This window comes from Octodon degus, unplaced genomic scaffold (assembly GCF_000260255.1).
Source record: "Octodon degus isolate 3935 unplaced genomic scaffold, OctDeg1.0 scaffold00057, whole genome shotgun sequence".
Taxonomy (NCBI): Eukaryota; Metazoa; Chordata; class Mammalia; order Rodentia; family Octodontidae; genus Octodon; species Octodon degus.
In genome coordinates, this window is record NW_004524633.1 from 1,420,718 (window position 1) to 1,437,273 (window position 16,556).

The 16,556-nt window shown below is 51.4% G+C and overlaps 1 protein-coding gene across 3 annotated transcripts in view; it reads left to right on the top strand.

Annotated features, from left to right (window-relative positions):
• Nfia (nuclear factor I A) overlaps positions 1 to 16,556 on the top strand; it is a 319,159-nt gene that overhangs the window by 200,929 nt on the left and 101,674 nt on the right. For all 3 annotated transcript variants that reach the window (XM_004633954.2, XM_004633955.2, XM_023718269.1), the window contains exon 4: positions 12,246 to 12,320. In XM_004633954.2, the coding sequence (XP_004634011.1) occupies positions 12,246 to 12,320 (75 nt within the window). The remainder of the gene's footprint in view (positions 1 to 12,245; positions 12,321 to 16,556) is intronic.

Below are 16,556 nucleotides of genomic sequence, written 5' to 3' on the forward strand. Positions count from 1 at the left end.
AGGCCCGGGGCAGGTGCAGAGGCTGAGGCAGGCCCGGGGCAGGTGTAGAGGCTGAGGCAGGCCCAGGGCAGGTGCAGCTCCTTCCAAACCAGATTTATTTGGTTCTTCTCCCTGATAATTGTCTAATTCCTTTCCTCTTTTAAACCTTTAGCAATATTTCACATAAAAAATGTAAATAAATATTTGAAAAATACTGAAAAACAAAATTAGATCCTTAAATATGTGTTTTCTAGAACAGACCACACATGTTTAGTTGCCAGCAAGGATTTTCAGCAAACCAAATTCTTAAAAATAAGTGTAACTTGCAGAATATACACATAGGTAAAATAGTAATTCTGATTATCTGTAAAATTTCACTTGCTGTAAGAAAAACTGACCTAAGGTCCAATTGTCGTCCCCAAATCATAAGGTCAAAGTGTGCATCCCCACATCTAGAACAGTGCTTGGCTCATGTCGGTGCTAAACAATTGTTGACATTCTGAGCCCTGATAGTTAAGGTATTTCAGGGTTATAAATAATTACCTTTACAAGCATTATAACAAGTGTATATATAGTACTATATTTAAGAATTAGATTAACAATTTTCTCTCAATTTATTTAAATTAACTTAGAGATCAAAGCTATTAATCTCATTTGTTTAGAAAGCCTGAGAAATGTCAGTGGATTTGTTTTTAATCATAAGTTTTGTGTTACTTGTTATGGAAAAAAATTATTTTTCTTAAAAATTCACTCATGAATTATAATGCCTGAACTTACATACTGAGGCTTTGCACACATGCCTACATTATTTAACACTCCGTTGCAAATGCACATGATCATTTTAAATGCTTTTTCTGTTAAAATTCTCTGTATGATTCAAGTTTTAAGAAATAAGGAACATGTTTATTATCTGTAATAATATTTTAACGTACTCTTTTCTGGGTCCTTTGGTAAGCACCTTAAATATACTGTGTCTCTGGCCCTAACGGCCAGAGTCTGAGCAGGACGCAGCAGTTGTGGCTGCTGTACTCAGGGGAAGTGGCCGGAGGGCTGTTAGGACTCCAGTCTAAGATCTCTCTGCCACCTTTTAAAATGTTAGTCGCATCTTGAAAATAAAATTGAATAACAGTGTGAAAGAACACCCTGGCAAGGAGTCCCTTCCAAGACAGAAGGGTGGGCACATCCACTTGGCATGCATTCTGCCCGGACTGTTGGACCGTTCTTACACACAACTAAAAACGACTGCGGAAGTGTGTTGGTAATGGCCTGGTTCATACTGGGTGTGTCGCTTACTCACGTGAACCGCTGGCTGGAGAAGCTGCGGGCCAGGCCAGTGAGCTCTGGGAGAGCTCTTTCACACACCCCGCGCGGCTCGCGTCAAGCTGCAAGCTGCACTTCGGGGAATGTTCTCAGCAAGACACTCGCTGCAGCAGCAATTAGGTCAGCCTGAGGGACGTCTGCCACGTGTACCTGTGGCCAGGGAGACACCGCAGGCCCCTGCAGCTGCAGGTCTGGGAGCCTGGCAGAAGCTCTGTGAAACCCACGCCAGCACCCGGGACCTGCTCTAGGAGTTGGACTCCTCAGTGCTCTGTTTATAGAACTGTGAAACGGCGCCCAGACTTGTCTCTTCCAAGAAAACAACCTGCCCCGTGGCTAGTTGGGAGCAACGTCTAGGATAGCTCCAGAAGTTACAGGCAGACGGCCATGTCTGGCTAGGAACATGCCTTCGCCGGCCTCGGTGTGGCCCCACGCCCAGCAAGGGCAGTGTTGGCCTAGCTCAGTTTGTCATTTGCACACGAGAAAGGCCACCTCAGCCAAAGCCATGTTGCTGCTGAACAATACAGAGACAAGGGTAGTCATTAGCAGAATCCAGAGCCTTGGGAGGCAAGGCCAAGAGCGAGGGGAACCCGTACAGCACGCGTCCCTTCTGCTTGTGAGGTGCTGGGGCTCAGTCAGCATCAGTGGCCGTGGCTGTCTGTGTGAAGTGAGAGCGCGTGTGGACAGATGTGCACAGCAGCAGCAGGGTGCACGTGCTCTGGAGCTGCACGCATGAAGACGGCCCACCTGCCCCACAGCAGCCAGAGCGCTGACATGCTAGGCGGGTCCCCTGTGTTTGAAAGGAGGTCGTTGCTACCTTGTTGCATAAGCACCCCTGGAAGCCTCCGCTAAAAAGTTGATGTTGATTGAAGAACAAGTTGAAATCATCAAGTGTTTGTGTGGTCCCCAGAATCTACCTTCTTATCTCGAGAAGAAGGAAGGAGTCAGGGTAGCTGGTTCATGTCAGGGTTCGTGCACCCCACGAGTACCGAGGACCCGCCCTTTTTTCATGCTGTGTTCCTGCTTTCAGTTAATCCTGTTTCTGTGTCTGTCTCCTGGTCTGTTTCTCTATGTATGACGAATGCTTAAACAAAAAATAGCTACACTGTTCATCAAATGCTCCAGCAGAGATTATTTTAGAAGTCAGTTTCAAAATTTAAAGGAAATGTGTGTGTGAGGAAGTAGGTGCCCCGCCCTTGGGAAGGACAGGTCTTACTGCAGGTGAGAGACCAGGGTGCGAGGGCTGCGGAAAACAGGTGTGCTGAGCCCCGGCGCGGCTTCTCACTGGGAGGATTTTGGAGAGAATCGGGAGGGAGGAGGAACCCCCCACCGCCTCCACGTTCACACTCTATTAAGCCAGGACCAGGAAGCAATTTCTAATCAGCTGCTGATCCGGGCAGAGACTGTGCTGCCTTTTGTGTGATCTGTGGTCCCTATTCACGCCGTTCTCTTCCAGCTGTTGTCATTGAAATCCCACATAATCTTCCAGGGTCGGAGGGCAGTCACCCGTGGCTGCCGCAGTTAAAAGGTTATGCTGATTTCTGTTGTCAAATATTGGGCCCTTTCTCTTCCAATTGCCTGCATTCTGCTTCTTTTTAATAAGAAAAATCCAGCCTAGAATTGCATTACATGACTTTAAAGTCTTAAAAGTGTTCTCCATTGTGTGGAAACAACGCGGAGCCTCCCGTACAGCGTGCCGTGTCTGCCACACTCACACTCAGGGTGTGTGCTGGGCCAGCACACCTCAGTGCTCCGGTCTGCACCGGCCGCCGTGTGGCCACGGCCTCCGCAGAAATGTGCCACATTGAGCCTGTAACTCGATACGCAGTGCGGATTACAGGACGGGCGCATGGTAACTGCTTGGTAAGGAAACAAGAATTGCTCATCACAGATGACTAAAAGATGGGTGCTCTTTGCAATTCGTGGTTTTAAGTATCAACTAACTGCATCGTATATTTGGAAAACTACACACCTAGCTGTATATATTGCTTCGGCTCTTCAGTGATTTTCTTTCGGTGCTTGAGGAGCCAAAGCCAGTGCTGTGTCTTGCACAGGCTTGTGGCCCATGCTCCTTGATGCAGGATGCCGATGTCTCCGAGAGGCCTGGCTGCAGGACCCTCTCTCAGAAGTGGGCACCGGGCAAGGTAAGCCCGAGAAGAGGCGCAGGGCGCTGGGCAGAAGGAGCTTGCTGTGTCACATCCACAAGCCTGGTGGCCTTTGGGTGGTGTAGTTTGTGTCCGTTCTATTCAGGGAAATCAGTTTCTGATATATTCAGGGAATATACTTCCTTCATTCTTCCTCAGTGTGCAGAAAGACATAGCAAAACTGAGGCTATTATAAATCCATTAGCAAATTACTATTTGTTGCTCCAAATTTGTAGAAAATTTTGATATAAAACTTAAAAATAATAAGGTTAAAAAAAACTCTTTTAGATCAAAACTAAGTCAATTTAAAAATAATCCTAAATCTATAGTATACTGCAGACTATCATTAATTTGAAAGGACTGAATTTATAAAATATGGAGCATACTATGCTAATTGTTGTGGACTTACTGCTCTTCGAGCATGATGCAAATTTTTGTCTTATTTGGTTGTATTTTTAACAGTGCTTTCAAAACATATTCCCTCTGCCAAAGTTTCTGTTCGTGTAGAGGCTGGTAGCTGGGTCCAGTGGCAGAGTGCTCCACCCAGTCTGACAAGTACCCGAGTGCTGTGGGAGGTGGGGAAGGAGCCGGCTGGCCAGGCCGTGGGGAGAAGGCTGGGGCGGCTGCGCAGGCTGGCTCCGTCCTCACAGAGCTCAATGGGCACAGGCTCCTCGGATTCCTTCCGAGAAGTGTCAACCTCTAGGTAGCTTCGGGGCCTTCTGCCTCCAGGTCAGCCCACGATGTCACACGGCCAGTGTTGCAAACATATATATCAGTAAAATGTTTGTGATCTTTAACTTAAATATGTTTTAACTGTAGAAATTGGCAAAAAATTGCAAATGTGACAGATTAGAATGTAGCATATGTGATGTATTCGTAGAGAACTACATGTGCCACTGTCCTCACTGACCTTAGCACCATCTGTGTCACTGCACCTCTCGAGCTCATGGATCCCCTTCTGTAGAATCAGAACACCCCCACGTACACAGGCAGTAAGAAGGTGGGAAAAGGGGCAAGCAAGTAGGAACACTGAGTGAGCTGAATCTGCTTTCCTTTTGAGCAGGACTGAGGTCTGAGCGCAGCGCTGCTGTCCTAGGGAGCTACAGCCCCAGTCCCTTTATGCTCTTAGCTGGTAGCACAGTCTCAGTGAGCCGGCCAGACTACCTCCAACTTGCAGTCCTGAGGAGCTGGGACTCCAGTCGTGGCTCAGCTTGCCCACCTGGATAAGAGCTGTCCTTGGTGGCAGGGCTGCCCGGGGACTCGTCTCAGAGGCCTGTCTCAGTCTGGCCACCGCCCTGGTGCAGACATGCTGAAGGTTTGACCTGCCCCCACAGGCCAGGCTCCACAGCCCAGCCAGAACACTGCAGTGGGGAGAGGAGAGCAGCCAGTCTCTGCGAGGAATATCCACCGCAGAGCAGCGAACCCTGGCAGAGCAGGGCGCGGTGAGCAGAGCCACCATTGGGAAGTGCACCTGCCGCAGGAATGGCCTGGCCTTGTATGTGGATGTTCCCGGTCCTTTCCCAAGAGTGAATGTGATAACGTTCTTCAAATCTACTTTCCTATGTAACATTTTGAGTTCCTGTGTATTTTTCTCTGTTGTGGTTTGCTTAGGGTGGAGCCTTTGGGGAACATGCGCTTGTTCTTGGGACGCTGCTCCAGGGAGCAGGCAGGGCGGTAGCAGACAGTCAGATCGCAGTGCAGGAAAAGCTTGGAAAGGCGTACCAGAAGCCAGCTTTGAGAGGCTTTAAGTTCACAGCCAGCAATTCTAAACATACTTCTCGATGGACATGAGGTGTTTGTGGCTTTCTCAGATGAGCGCCCTCAGCTATCCGCCCGGGCCTTCCGTGCTGTGCTGGTGAGTTAGAGTGGGGCGCCCAGCCTCATGGGGACGGGGCAGGGTGCAGGGAGGGACGCACACGCCCCCTGGCCAGCCAAAGCGCCCTAAGCGGTGCACTGCTGCTGTGCCCGAGCAGGCTGTACCGTGAGCTGCCAGCTGATGACACTTTGGAGTCGAGGAAATGTTACGAGTTCTATCGCTAAGATAAGCACTAAGCTAGAGCAGGAAAGAAACAAATTTTTATTATATATGTGTGCATATAAAAATTTAAAATACATTTCTGGCAACACCCCAGCCACACTGTCTCTCTTTGTCCTGGCCTTTCCATCGGTTCCTTCTGCTGCCCCAGGACACTTCTCTGTCCACACAGTTGGAAGTGCCACAGGTCAGGGAAAGCAGAAGCGAGGCTTTGAGACAAGAATGCCTTTTTCAGTGTGAGTTTGTGCATGTGCAGTGCACTGCCATGCCACTTTCTGATTGTCACTGCCACGAGCTGGGAGTGTGGGGCAGCGGTCAGCTGTGGCTAGGCAGGACAGCCAGCACTCCTGGCGCTCGAAGACACTGCTGAGGTCTGTCAGCTTCTGATGTCCTAGAAAGTTCTTTCTGCAGGGCCCCACTCACATACACATATTCCTGAATATCTTAGGGGTAAACTTCCTTGTCAGGGCTGTGACCCCGACAGGAAGGACTTGTGAGAGTGCCGGTGTGCAGGGTTGGCAGTGCAGGGTCATTCCCATGCACTGAGGAAAGCCGTAAGGTGAGCAGCGACCTTCCCTGTGGAGAGAGGAGCTGCGGTGAGGACGGACGGCCAGACCCAGCTGGCCGGTGCCACAGAGGAGGCATCCAAGTTCGTGGTGGCCGCAGCCAGGGAGCTTGGGGCTGAGGCATGTATGAGTTGGTGCAGGTCCGAGGCCAGTGTCTGCATAGACCTCGGCCTCACGCTGTGCAAGCAGTGGGTCGGAGTGTGACAGTTCCTCACTGTTGTAATCAAGCAGAATGCCAGTCGTGACAAGCTGCAGCCCTTGGTGACAGCCCATTGCCTACCTCTGATACACTGAAAATAGGTCAGCGGTGTGGTTCGTGGAAAGCTTCATCCTGTTGTACAAGTTCTCAGGCACGACGTCCGAGATATAGACTTTTCCCCATTTTATCATCGGCCCAAAGCCAAACATCTGCGCATCAGTCACTTAGCGTGTGCCGTCTGTCTGTCCTCACGCTTACTACGAGCAGGTGACAGGATGATTGTTCACTGCACCGTGAAGGAAAACCACACAAACAGAATATAAGTGTTTTCCTTTTTCCTATATTCTTATTTGTCCATTTTTTTTATACTGGGATTGAACTTACGACCTGGAGTTAGCCAGGCAGGCACTTATGCTGCTGAGCTATCTCCTTGGCCCTATTCCTTTATTCTTTTTAGTAGATATCTTAAGGTATTTGAATTTTTATATAAGGAATTAATCTAAAATAAGAATTATCTCATTGGTCACCAGTAATGAAGAATAACTGGTCCTATGTAATCACAAATGCATACCAAAAATTTGGAATTTGGCCTTACTGCGCCCACAGAAGCGTGCCCTGTTCACTGCCTAAAACCCCACATTCTCAGATCTTCCAGGAGAAGGCCACGGAGGAGACACAGCCTGCACCGCCAGCTAATGAGAATCCAGCTGCGCTCCCGAGGCCAGTGGTCGGGGCTGGAGGCGGCACAGTGTTACTCTCGCACAGACCTCGGGTGCGTGCTGGCCTCCACGGCCTGCACGGTGGTGGGCCACCACACCGCCTTCCCCTGAACTGCAGAGTCAGGGCTGCTGAAGCACGGCGGCCGTGGGCTAGCTGCAGCTCGCTGTGGCCAGTGGCCAGTGGCCAGTAGAGCACTAGAGCAGGGGTCCTGCATGTGCTGCCACTTGCAGCATGCCTGAAGGCCACTGAGCTGGGCAGAAGGGCAGCCTGGGAGGCTGCAGCCAGTGGGGCTCCCGAGGGAAATGGGCGTCCCTGGGAGGAGCTGGGAGGGAGAGCAGGGTGTCTGCGTGTCCTCAGGAAGGCAACTGGCTGGAGATGGGAGCCCTCACCCAGAGCTCCCTGTGCAGCGTGGGGAGCACAGTCTGCCTGCCCGTGCTGGCCAGGGAGCCCCAGGCACCTGGAGGGGAGGCAGGAGAGGCCAGTGTGTGCCGCGGTACCACGCATGACCTCCCACCTCAGGTCCCGGGGCTCATGTGCACCCACCAGCCTCCGTGCAGCCCTGGAAGGTGATCAGCCTCCTGCGAATCTGCCCCTTTCCTCCTGCCTATGGAAAGGTAGAGAGATGTTCCGTCCTGTGAAATGAGGTTTCGTTCTGATATAATGACATTTTCCATAATCGTTGCTGGAATCACCAAGGTTGGGAATTGCTTTTCCTAACTGCCCGTGAGAGAATTTAGCTTTTCACATTTCTCCTGCTCACGAAAAGGCTCACCTCTCCCCACCAATACAATGGATTCACAGCACTGAAACTGCACTCTGAGAATCCCTGAACGAGACCTAGGGAATGAACTTTTTAGCCATTTTACGCAAAACAAGAGAGGCTCTGCACCTCGTTCCAGCCTCCTGTGCAGCTGCTGCTGAACAGCAGCTCAGCATTCAGAGATCCTCAAGCTGCGAGCCCTTCGTTTGCAGCTCTCTTAACAGAAATGTCTGTTTTGTCCTCATTTCTTTCTCTTCTTAAAAAAAAATGTATTTTAGTACAGGGTCTACAGGGTCTCACTGCACAGATTGAACTCTCAGTGGTCCTCCTGTTTTCAGCCTCCCACGTGCTGGGATTACAGGCACACACCACCACATCCAGTCTCAATTGCTGTCTCAGTGCACCCCGAGGTCGGGGCTGGCATGGTATGCCAGGGATCAAACCCCAGCTCTGCACTCTGCCTAAGCAGGTGCTTTAGTCCACTGAGCTATCTGGCCAGCCCTCGTCCTCATTTCTGAGGTACCCTGTTCACCGTGTAGACCTTGGGGTGTTTGGAAATGTTGGAGCAACTTTCCCACTGAGAATCTTTTCACAAGAGTAATACCTGAATCCCAAGCTGCTTAAATTTATCCTTTTATTTTCTTTTCTACTTTTTTTTTCCTTTGCAGTAGAAGAGAACAAGATTGGTGTAATTATCCTGCAAGTCATTTCTGGGATTTGGTGTGTTACTGAGGTGGAAACATGGGTGATGGAGGAATTGTCAGCCACGTTGCCATCCCATCAGCTCTGGGCCCTCGTGTCTCCTTACCATCTTCCAGCAGTTTATCAATAGATTTCACAATAATCCGGGAAGGAACAAAACCAGTCTCATTGCCACTCAGAAGTCCATGACTGTTTCTGTAGACCTCTTGTCAAGGGCAGGTTAGGAATGTCAGCCAGCCAGGTACCCTGATGACACTGCAGAGATGTTCCATCGGACCTGGGCAGACACTGGCTGTGTTGTGCACTTCCCACTGAGCTGCAAGGCAGGTAGGGCTCGCTTCTGCAGGGACTTCAGTACGGCAAGCAGTCCTAGGGTCAGGGTGGCTCTAGACATGGGGGTTCCTGCCCCATAGGGCAGTTAAATAACACTGTCCGTGGGCTTGCAAACTGGGAACAAGACAACAGCAACCAGGGATCCTTAACTCTGCTGTCCTATGAGGGAGACCAGCAGTGTCTGTGGGGCCAAAAGCGCATCTCTGTGCGTCTCTGTGGGCCTCCTTCACCGTGTTCCCAGACTTGGAGGGAATATCACATGGCTCACGCCATTGCTCTTGGCATAAGTGGGCTCTGTGCTAGAAAGCCCTGTCACTGGGCATAAGAGGCAGAAGGAAGCATCGGTGTGGATCCCGGGAGGAAAGGAAGCTCTGTCCCGGGTCACCAGGTGCCAGGTTGGGAACTGAGGTGGACGGGGCCGCTGGCTTGGAGGGCACAGCTGAGCAGAGGAAGAGCAGTGTGGCGGTTCACAGCAGACCTCAGCTGGAGCTTTGCACACCTGGCCCCTCTGGACAGCAGTGAAAGTGGGACCCTGGAGGGCAGGACGAGAGGGAGGCCAGACACTCGCGATCAGGGCTAGGGTCCCCCTCTGGCCCTGGGGCCTGGAAGGAGCAGAGAGAAATGTTGAGTCCTGTCCTGGTGCTGGCGGGAGCTGTGTGCACCTGACCGTGAGGGCTCGCTAGGGGAGCCCCAGGTGCAGGGCCACACTGTCTGCCCAGAGGCCGCTTCGCTCCTGTCTTGGTGCATACCCAGCCCTCTGGTCTGGCTCCTTGGCACATTCAGTGTCTGTCCTTAGGAGCAGATGCCTGAGACCCTCTTGCTGCTTGCCCACATAGTTTCTTCGTGTCACTTTTACTGCCTGTCCTTTCTTCAAAGGTTCGTCTTTGATGTTTTCACCCTGTTCCTTAGTGGTGACCTCTGCATGTAGTGACTGTAGAGTTTTGCACGGTGCCCAGCACGGGGTGGGTGTGTACAGCACAAGCGAGTTCTTGGGTCTGCCCTTGGGAGATTGCCCCGGCAGCAGGGTGGAAAGGGGCCAGGGAGGAGTCCAAGGCCAGTGGTGGTGAGCAAGTGATTTGGCAGCTCGTGAGGGTTGGAAAGCCCCTAGGCTAAGCCCCTGTCACGAGAGACGAAGGGGTGGAGAAACAGAAGGAAAGAGTCAAGGGGTTGCTGATTGAGGGGTCACAGGATGAGGGGGCGTCCTGGTGCCAAGACACATGGAAGGCAGGTGGGTGGGGCGGTTCACTTCGTAGGGAATCAGAAGAGCAAGGACAGGTGGGGCTCCACCCTGCTCATGTTGGGTCTGGGCTCCTGGGCTCTCTGCACAGATGCCCTCAGATGTTTCCTGAGATGTATCCTCTGGGACCAGTGCAAAGATTTGAGGCCCTGGTTGGTGGATCATCCAATCCACGTTCAGCAGACAGCCCTGACAGCCTTGTTTTCCTCATTAGGTTAGAGTGGTGAGCATGTCAGCGAGTCTGGTTTTCAGTTATCAGTCGACACAGGTGGCTGATGTCCCAGGCACAGGTAAAACAATTCGGGGGTGGGGAACCCACCTTGGGGAGCACTAAAGAGGCCGGCAGAAGAAGGCGGTCGGCGCAGGAGGGTGAGGGCTAAGGGATGGGCACCCCCTGCACCGCGCCTCAAACCCCGCCTCATCTCTGAGATGTGCTCCTTGGTCTTTGGTAGCAGGATGAAAGGGCCTGTATTTATGTTCGCTCAGTGAAAATTCTTGTTAATTCTTCCTTAAAATAAGGGATTTCAAAGATTGGAATGGATGCAAGTAGCAGCCCGTAAATCAAATGACAGAAAGAAAAGGCGGGAGCTGGAGGCCAACCGGATTTTGTGTTTGGCTCTGAACTTCCTTGTCACGTGTGTTGAGTCAGCCTGAGTCTGTGTTGTGGCTGCACTTCCTTTGTGATTATCTTTAGGGTAAATGTGGTCTTACTCACATCCCAGTTAGAAAGAAATGTTATGGTCTGTTTTGCCAAAACCTCTTTAGAGAATTTTTATTTGTTTATTAATTTTTCTACTTCTCAGTTCTTTTAATCCAAGAGACAGCACCTTAGGCACTTAACAAATAAAAGCCAGCCGAATACCTGGGTGTGGGTTGTTTTGACAGGTAAAATATCTTAAGCACATTGAAGTCAAACTTTGTCATTTTATTATAAAGCAGTTAATGCTTACAGAGTAGCCTAAGAATTAGAATGGTTTTATCTAAAATACCAGAGATGTGTGTTGGATATCAAAGTTAACTGATAATTTTTCCTTTAAATCTCAGTTTAAAAATCTTCCTTATCCAAAAATCCGTTGTAGCCAAAATAAGCACAACTCATAGCTCCATTTGTAATCCCCCAAAACATTAGTGATTTTTGCATATGTTTATGTGCAAATTTGATAAATGTACTGGTGTCTATTCAATACTCTATATCAACTTGCTTTCTCCCAGTAGTGTAGAAAAATAGATTTTATTTTAAAATCCATTTTATCTGTGCATTGGTAGGTACTCAGATTAGTCTGTTCTCTTTCATTGCATGTCTTAAAGGTTATGTCTCTTCTCATTTCTTCAAAAATTCCTTCAGCTAACAACTGCTTTGAGCCAAAATTTAAAGCTGGCAGACATTAGTCTATTCAGACAGATTCTTTACTAAAATCTACCTGTAGCAGACTAGAATCAGAAGACTTTTGGGGGCAGAGAGTTAAAGTCCATGTGTTCGATTTTGGATGTTTATGCTATTTGTATGTTTCTGCACATGCCATGAAATTACCAATAAGTAATTAGTACCAGAGGCACATTACTTCTCTTAAAGGAAATTAACTATATTCACAAAAATGAAGTAGGTATCAAATTCATGGACTCATCAATTTTGAACCATCAATTTATGTTTTATCAAACAAACTTAGCCAACACAAAAATATTTGTCCTCTCAGCATATCTAAATTTTTATTTGTACACAGAATAATTTCCCTTTGTATTTAATGGAGTAAGCTTGCTTTTGCCATTGTAGACTTTTCAAGAAATCTCTCCCTGTAGTAATTCTAGAAAAGGAGACTAACATCTTTAAATCTTGTTTGGTTTAAGTAAACGCATAACTAATCCTGATCTGATGTGTCTTTAGAGAAAAATGTTTTAAACTATTGTGGAATTCGGCCATCCTGGCTGTTCTTTGCCGCAAGACTTTCATCCCATTTGTTGAGGTCTCAGAGGTCACTCTGGGTGACCATTTCTTTCAAATTATCTTTTGTTTCAGATTTCCTGTTGAATTTTTTTTAGACCACCTCAAAAACCCTGGTGTGTCCCAGCTTGCAGAGGCCTCTGGAGTCAACCCAGAGCTGTCTCGGTCACCAGACCACTGTGTCACCAGATACCTCACATGAGTCGGGCCCAGGCCTTGGAGGCACAGGGAGCCGCCTCTAAGCCTCACGGCCGTGTGGAGCTCTGCTGCAGGCCCCTGACTCAAGATGCTGTCTTCTGTTTTTGTTTCCACAGGACATCTGGGTTTCCAGGACAGCTTTGTCACATCAGGAGTCTTCAGTGTGACTGAGCTTGTACGAGTGTCACAGAGTGAGTACGATGTCACCCGATGTGGTGCAGATTGGCCTTGGGTCTGCATTTCCTTTCAGTCCAGGCCTCCCAGGGGCAGAGAAGTTCCCAGAATCCTTTTCATACTCTGGTTGGAAGGGTTGCACTGGGCCAGGATTACAGACAGAATCATATTTCCGTGAAAAGTGAGGGGAAACACAGACATCTGAGTGTTACATTTTCACTAATATCAGTGCAAATTTGATTTTTACAAATTCTGAGTCTTCTCTGAACCCTAAGAAGCTGCATTTCGAAAGAGCATGCTTCTGACCTTTAGCAATGCTAATGTCCTCAGTGTGAGTGACACGGGCAGCATGGTCATTACCGGCTTGTCGATAGGACGATAGGACCGCAGCCTGCGAGGAGCTGCTGTCACCGCCCGCTCTGTTGATCAAAGGCACATTGATTACGCTTTTGCGAGCACACCATGCCGACCATGTGAGAAGTGTAGGAGCCTGTCTCCGTTGCCTCTGTCTCTCCTCTATCTGTCTGTCTCCCAGCACACAGTCCCTCCTCGAGAGCAATTCTGTTTTTATTTAAAAGCTTGCCCACTGACTGTGATGTTCTAGGTCCTAATAAAAAAAAGTAAAAATAAATACCAAATAATAACATTTTCTCGCCACCACATTTGGCCTCTTTAAAATACCAAGCAGGGCTATTTTCGTTAGCACAAAGCTCCTGGGAGCATGCAGGCCAGGGAGATGCAGTGGGGTGCACACCCCTGCAGCCAAGCCCCGTGCAGCACAGCCAGGCTCCTCAGCCTAGTTCTGTCCTTCAGTCCCTTGGAGCGGGACAAGACTTCAGGGCCCCAGGCAGAGAGGAAGCTGCGACAGAGTGTCTCCTGCTGCTGGTGGGCCAGGCCTGGGAGCGGCTCAAGTAATCCTCCAGCAGCTGCACAGAACCCCAGCTGCTACCTCCAGAGGGGTCTCTTCACCTCCCTTGCCACTGTCACCCCTGAGGTCCAGCACCTGGCTGAGTTGGTCATGGGATGGTAGACTCCACGCTCTGCCCAGGTAGAGCTAGATGAGGGGAACTGTGGGGCACGATGTGGGGGTTGGGCCCATATGGGGTTCAGAGGAGCCAGTCCTGGACAGGCCCCAGAGCAGCAAGCTACAACCTGAAGCTTGCACACCACTGCCACCTCCCTCGGGGTGGCCAGAAAGGAGGGGCAGTCGGGGCTTGGAGCCTAAGCTCTGCCCTGCCTGTCAGGGGACCCGGTAACACACAGCTATGCACATGTGCAGTGAGAGATTTGAACATGGCTGAAGCACCACGATTTTATGACTGATGTCAGCAGTAATACATTGAATTCTTACTGCGATTCAAATACAGCCTTAAAAATAGAAGAAAAACAATATCAGCCCCTGAAGCTTGGCGTTTCGGGCCATGTCACTCCACTGGTGCTGGCCTGGCCCTCCATGCCCCGCCCAAGCTGGGACTGTGGCTGAGCCAGGCTGCGCAGCGCCTTCGGGCTCTGTGCTCTCTGGTCCTGCCTGCTGCTCCACCCAGGAGGTCCCCTGCCCCCAGTGCCACGCCTGTCCCCGTGCCCCCTCAGAGCCTGGCCTCAACAGAGGGACCCAGTCCACTTCCCACCCCAAGGAGGGCTTGAGTCACCTGTGCCTGGCACCATGTCACCCTTGGGCTTCGCGGGCCCCGGGACCTGTCACAGCACTGGGTCAATGCCTCTAGGACTCACTAGTGAACCTCTTTGGCAGGAGGATGCTGGCTATAACCCACAGCTTTGGGCTGGCCTGGCAGAAGTGCGCTGGAGACCCCTGTTCCTCAGTGTTCGGCCAGGGTTGTCCTGGGACAGGGACCCCGCACCTGCCTGAAGTCCCTCCCCAGCCCACAGAGCAGCACTCTGCCCCCGCTGGCCCCCCCGCGTTAGGACTGTGCAGATGATAAGGCTGGCTGTGCTGGGTCCTTGGAGGAAACGCCCTGGGCCACGGCCCTGCCCCGGCAGGAAGGGAGGCGACTCAAGCCCTGGAGACCGGCCACAGCCCATGGCAGCACTGAGCTGGCCACTTGGGCTGGCGGTGGCAGACATTTTACACTGCCCCCCCCCCGTGCCTGCCACACCAGGAACTAAATAGGACCAGGGGCTCTGTGCTGTCATTGAGCTCCCCGTGCCAAGGTTAACACTGGTAATGCATGTGCACTAGAACATGTCAAATACTTAATTTCAATTTTTTCTGGATTTGTTTTCTGTACCATTTTGTTTGTAATTAGCAGCCTTCACCGTTCTCATTTTTTGTGGTGCTGGGGGTGGAACCCAGGCCAGTATGTGCCAGGTGGGGGCTCAGTTGCGTGGTTTGAGGCTCCAGGAAGCACCCAGGCCCCAGGCACCCCAGCAGCTCCCACTGCTAGAACCTGCTGTCGGCCTGGCGCGCTTCTCTAAGGCAGCAAACCAAGGCATGCAGCCGCTAACTCAGGCCCACGGCTGACGCTAGGGATGGGGCTCCCACCTGAACTCGGGTGTGTGCTGTGGCTCAGTGAGTGCACGGAGACCCGTGTCTGCCATCACTGTGTCCTGGGGCGCCAGGCAGTTCTTGCCCTGGAGACGCCCATGATGGCTCCCAGTGTCTTCCCCGCCTGGAGCAGCCCTGCCCACCTTGCGCTCCCCTGGCCACCCAGGACCACAGAATGGTGGGGAGCACACAGTCACGATCAGGATGGCCTCAGCAAAAATGTCCTTTAAGGACAACAATGTCCATCTGTAAATATGATGTTGTGAATCCTTGCTTTCCCCAGGTTCCCAGTCAGTTTCTGGTTTGGGTCTCTTTCTCTTTAAAAGAGGGAGAGGCGCCGGTCCCTGTCTTATGGAGGGCTCCCTGGAAGGGTATGTCAGGCCTTGTTTACAGTGGTGTCACCACCCAAGGGGAGGGCCATAGGCGGCAGCCAGAGAAGCCCAGGCTCAGTCAGGACAAGAACCCTCCCCGCCTGTGCCCTGCACCCTCTGGTTTGTCAAGGTCACCTGAAAGCCAGGGAAGGCCTGGAAAGGAGAGCCCTCCCACCACAGCAAAGGGCTGTCCCTGCAGCGCTACCTTCCCACACAAGGCAGGACCTGTGAAGGTTGCTCTGGGCATTCAGGACTCTCCTGGGGGGCAGGGCGAGGCAAAAAAAAAGGGAGGAAGGGGTGAGAGGGCAAGGGGGACAAGTAGGGGAAGGGAGTGGGGGAGGGAAGGTGTGGGGAGGGGGAGGGGAGGGAGCAAAGGGACAGAGAGCTAGGGGAGGAGGCAGAGGAAAGGATGGGGAGGAGAGGGGATAGGAGTAGGGCGGCTTCACACGGCCTCCTGGCCCCAGAGCACTGTCAGCACAGCCCATTAGCTTAAACCTGGGTCTCCTCAGGCCCCTGCTTGCAGCACTAACTTGTTCCTCCCCTGTAAACCCGAGAGCCCCTCCCAGAGCCCCTTGCTTCTGAGCACTGCCCTTTGCAGCACAGCTGGGTTTCCTTGAAGTCAGTGGAGGGATTTCCAGGAAGCTGCCCTGGGGGAAGCAGGGCAGCGCGGTGACCTCAGGGAACTGGTTCCCAAGCCTGGCCTCATGGGCCCAGCCTGGGGGAGCTGGGCGCAGCCTGCAAGAGTGGCCCAGGGCTGCTGTCGCCTCAGAACAGCACTGCCTGTGGACACACTGCTGGTCCCGGCCGCCCTGGCCAGGAGCAGCAGCAGGGACAGCCAGGACGCAGAGCCAGAGGAAGAGCCTCAGTCTGGGCCTGCCCTTGGCTGCCAGAGGCACCCTAGGAAGTGGCCTGGCCTGCGGCCACTCACGGATTTGCAGACTTCGCCATGAAGGGGCCGATGTGAAACTTGCCCAGCAAGCTCTGGCTGTGGATGCTCCTGCTCAGCAGCAGGGTAGCCATAATCACAGCGGAATTAACTTTAAGAATAATTTATTAAACCGGGCATGGTGGCCCTCGGGGAGGCCGAGGCAGGAGGATCCTTGCACGTTTGAGACCACCATGGGCTACAAAGTGAGCTCAAGGCCAGCCTGAACTGCACAGGAGACCCTGTCTCCAAAAGGCAAAAGGGGGGCGGGGGGCTGGGGAGATGGCTCAGTGGAATAAGCGCTTCCCTGGCAAGCGCAAGGGCCTCAGTTCAATCCCTGGTTCCGCAAAAAAAAAAAAAAAAGTCACAAAAAAGAAGAATTAAGCAATAAGAAAATCTTCCAGAAGAAGCCCTGCAGTCTTGAGCATTAAAAGAAGAAAGAAAAAGATAATAC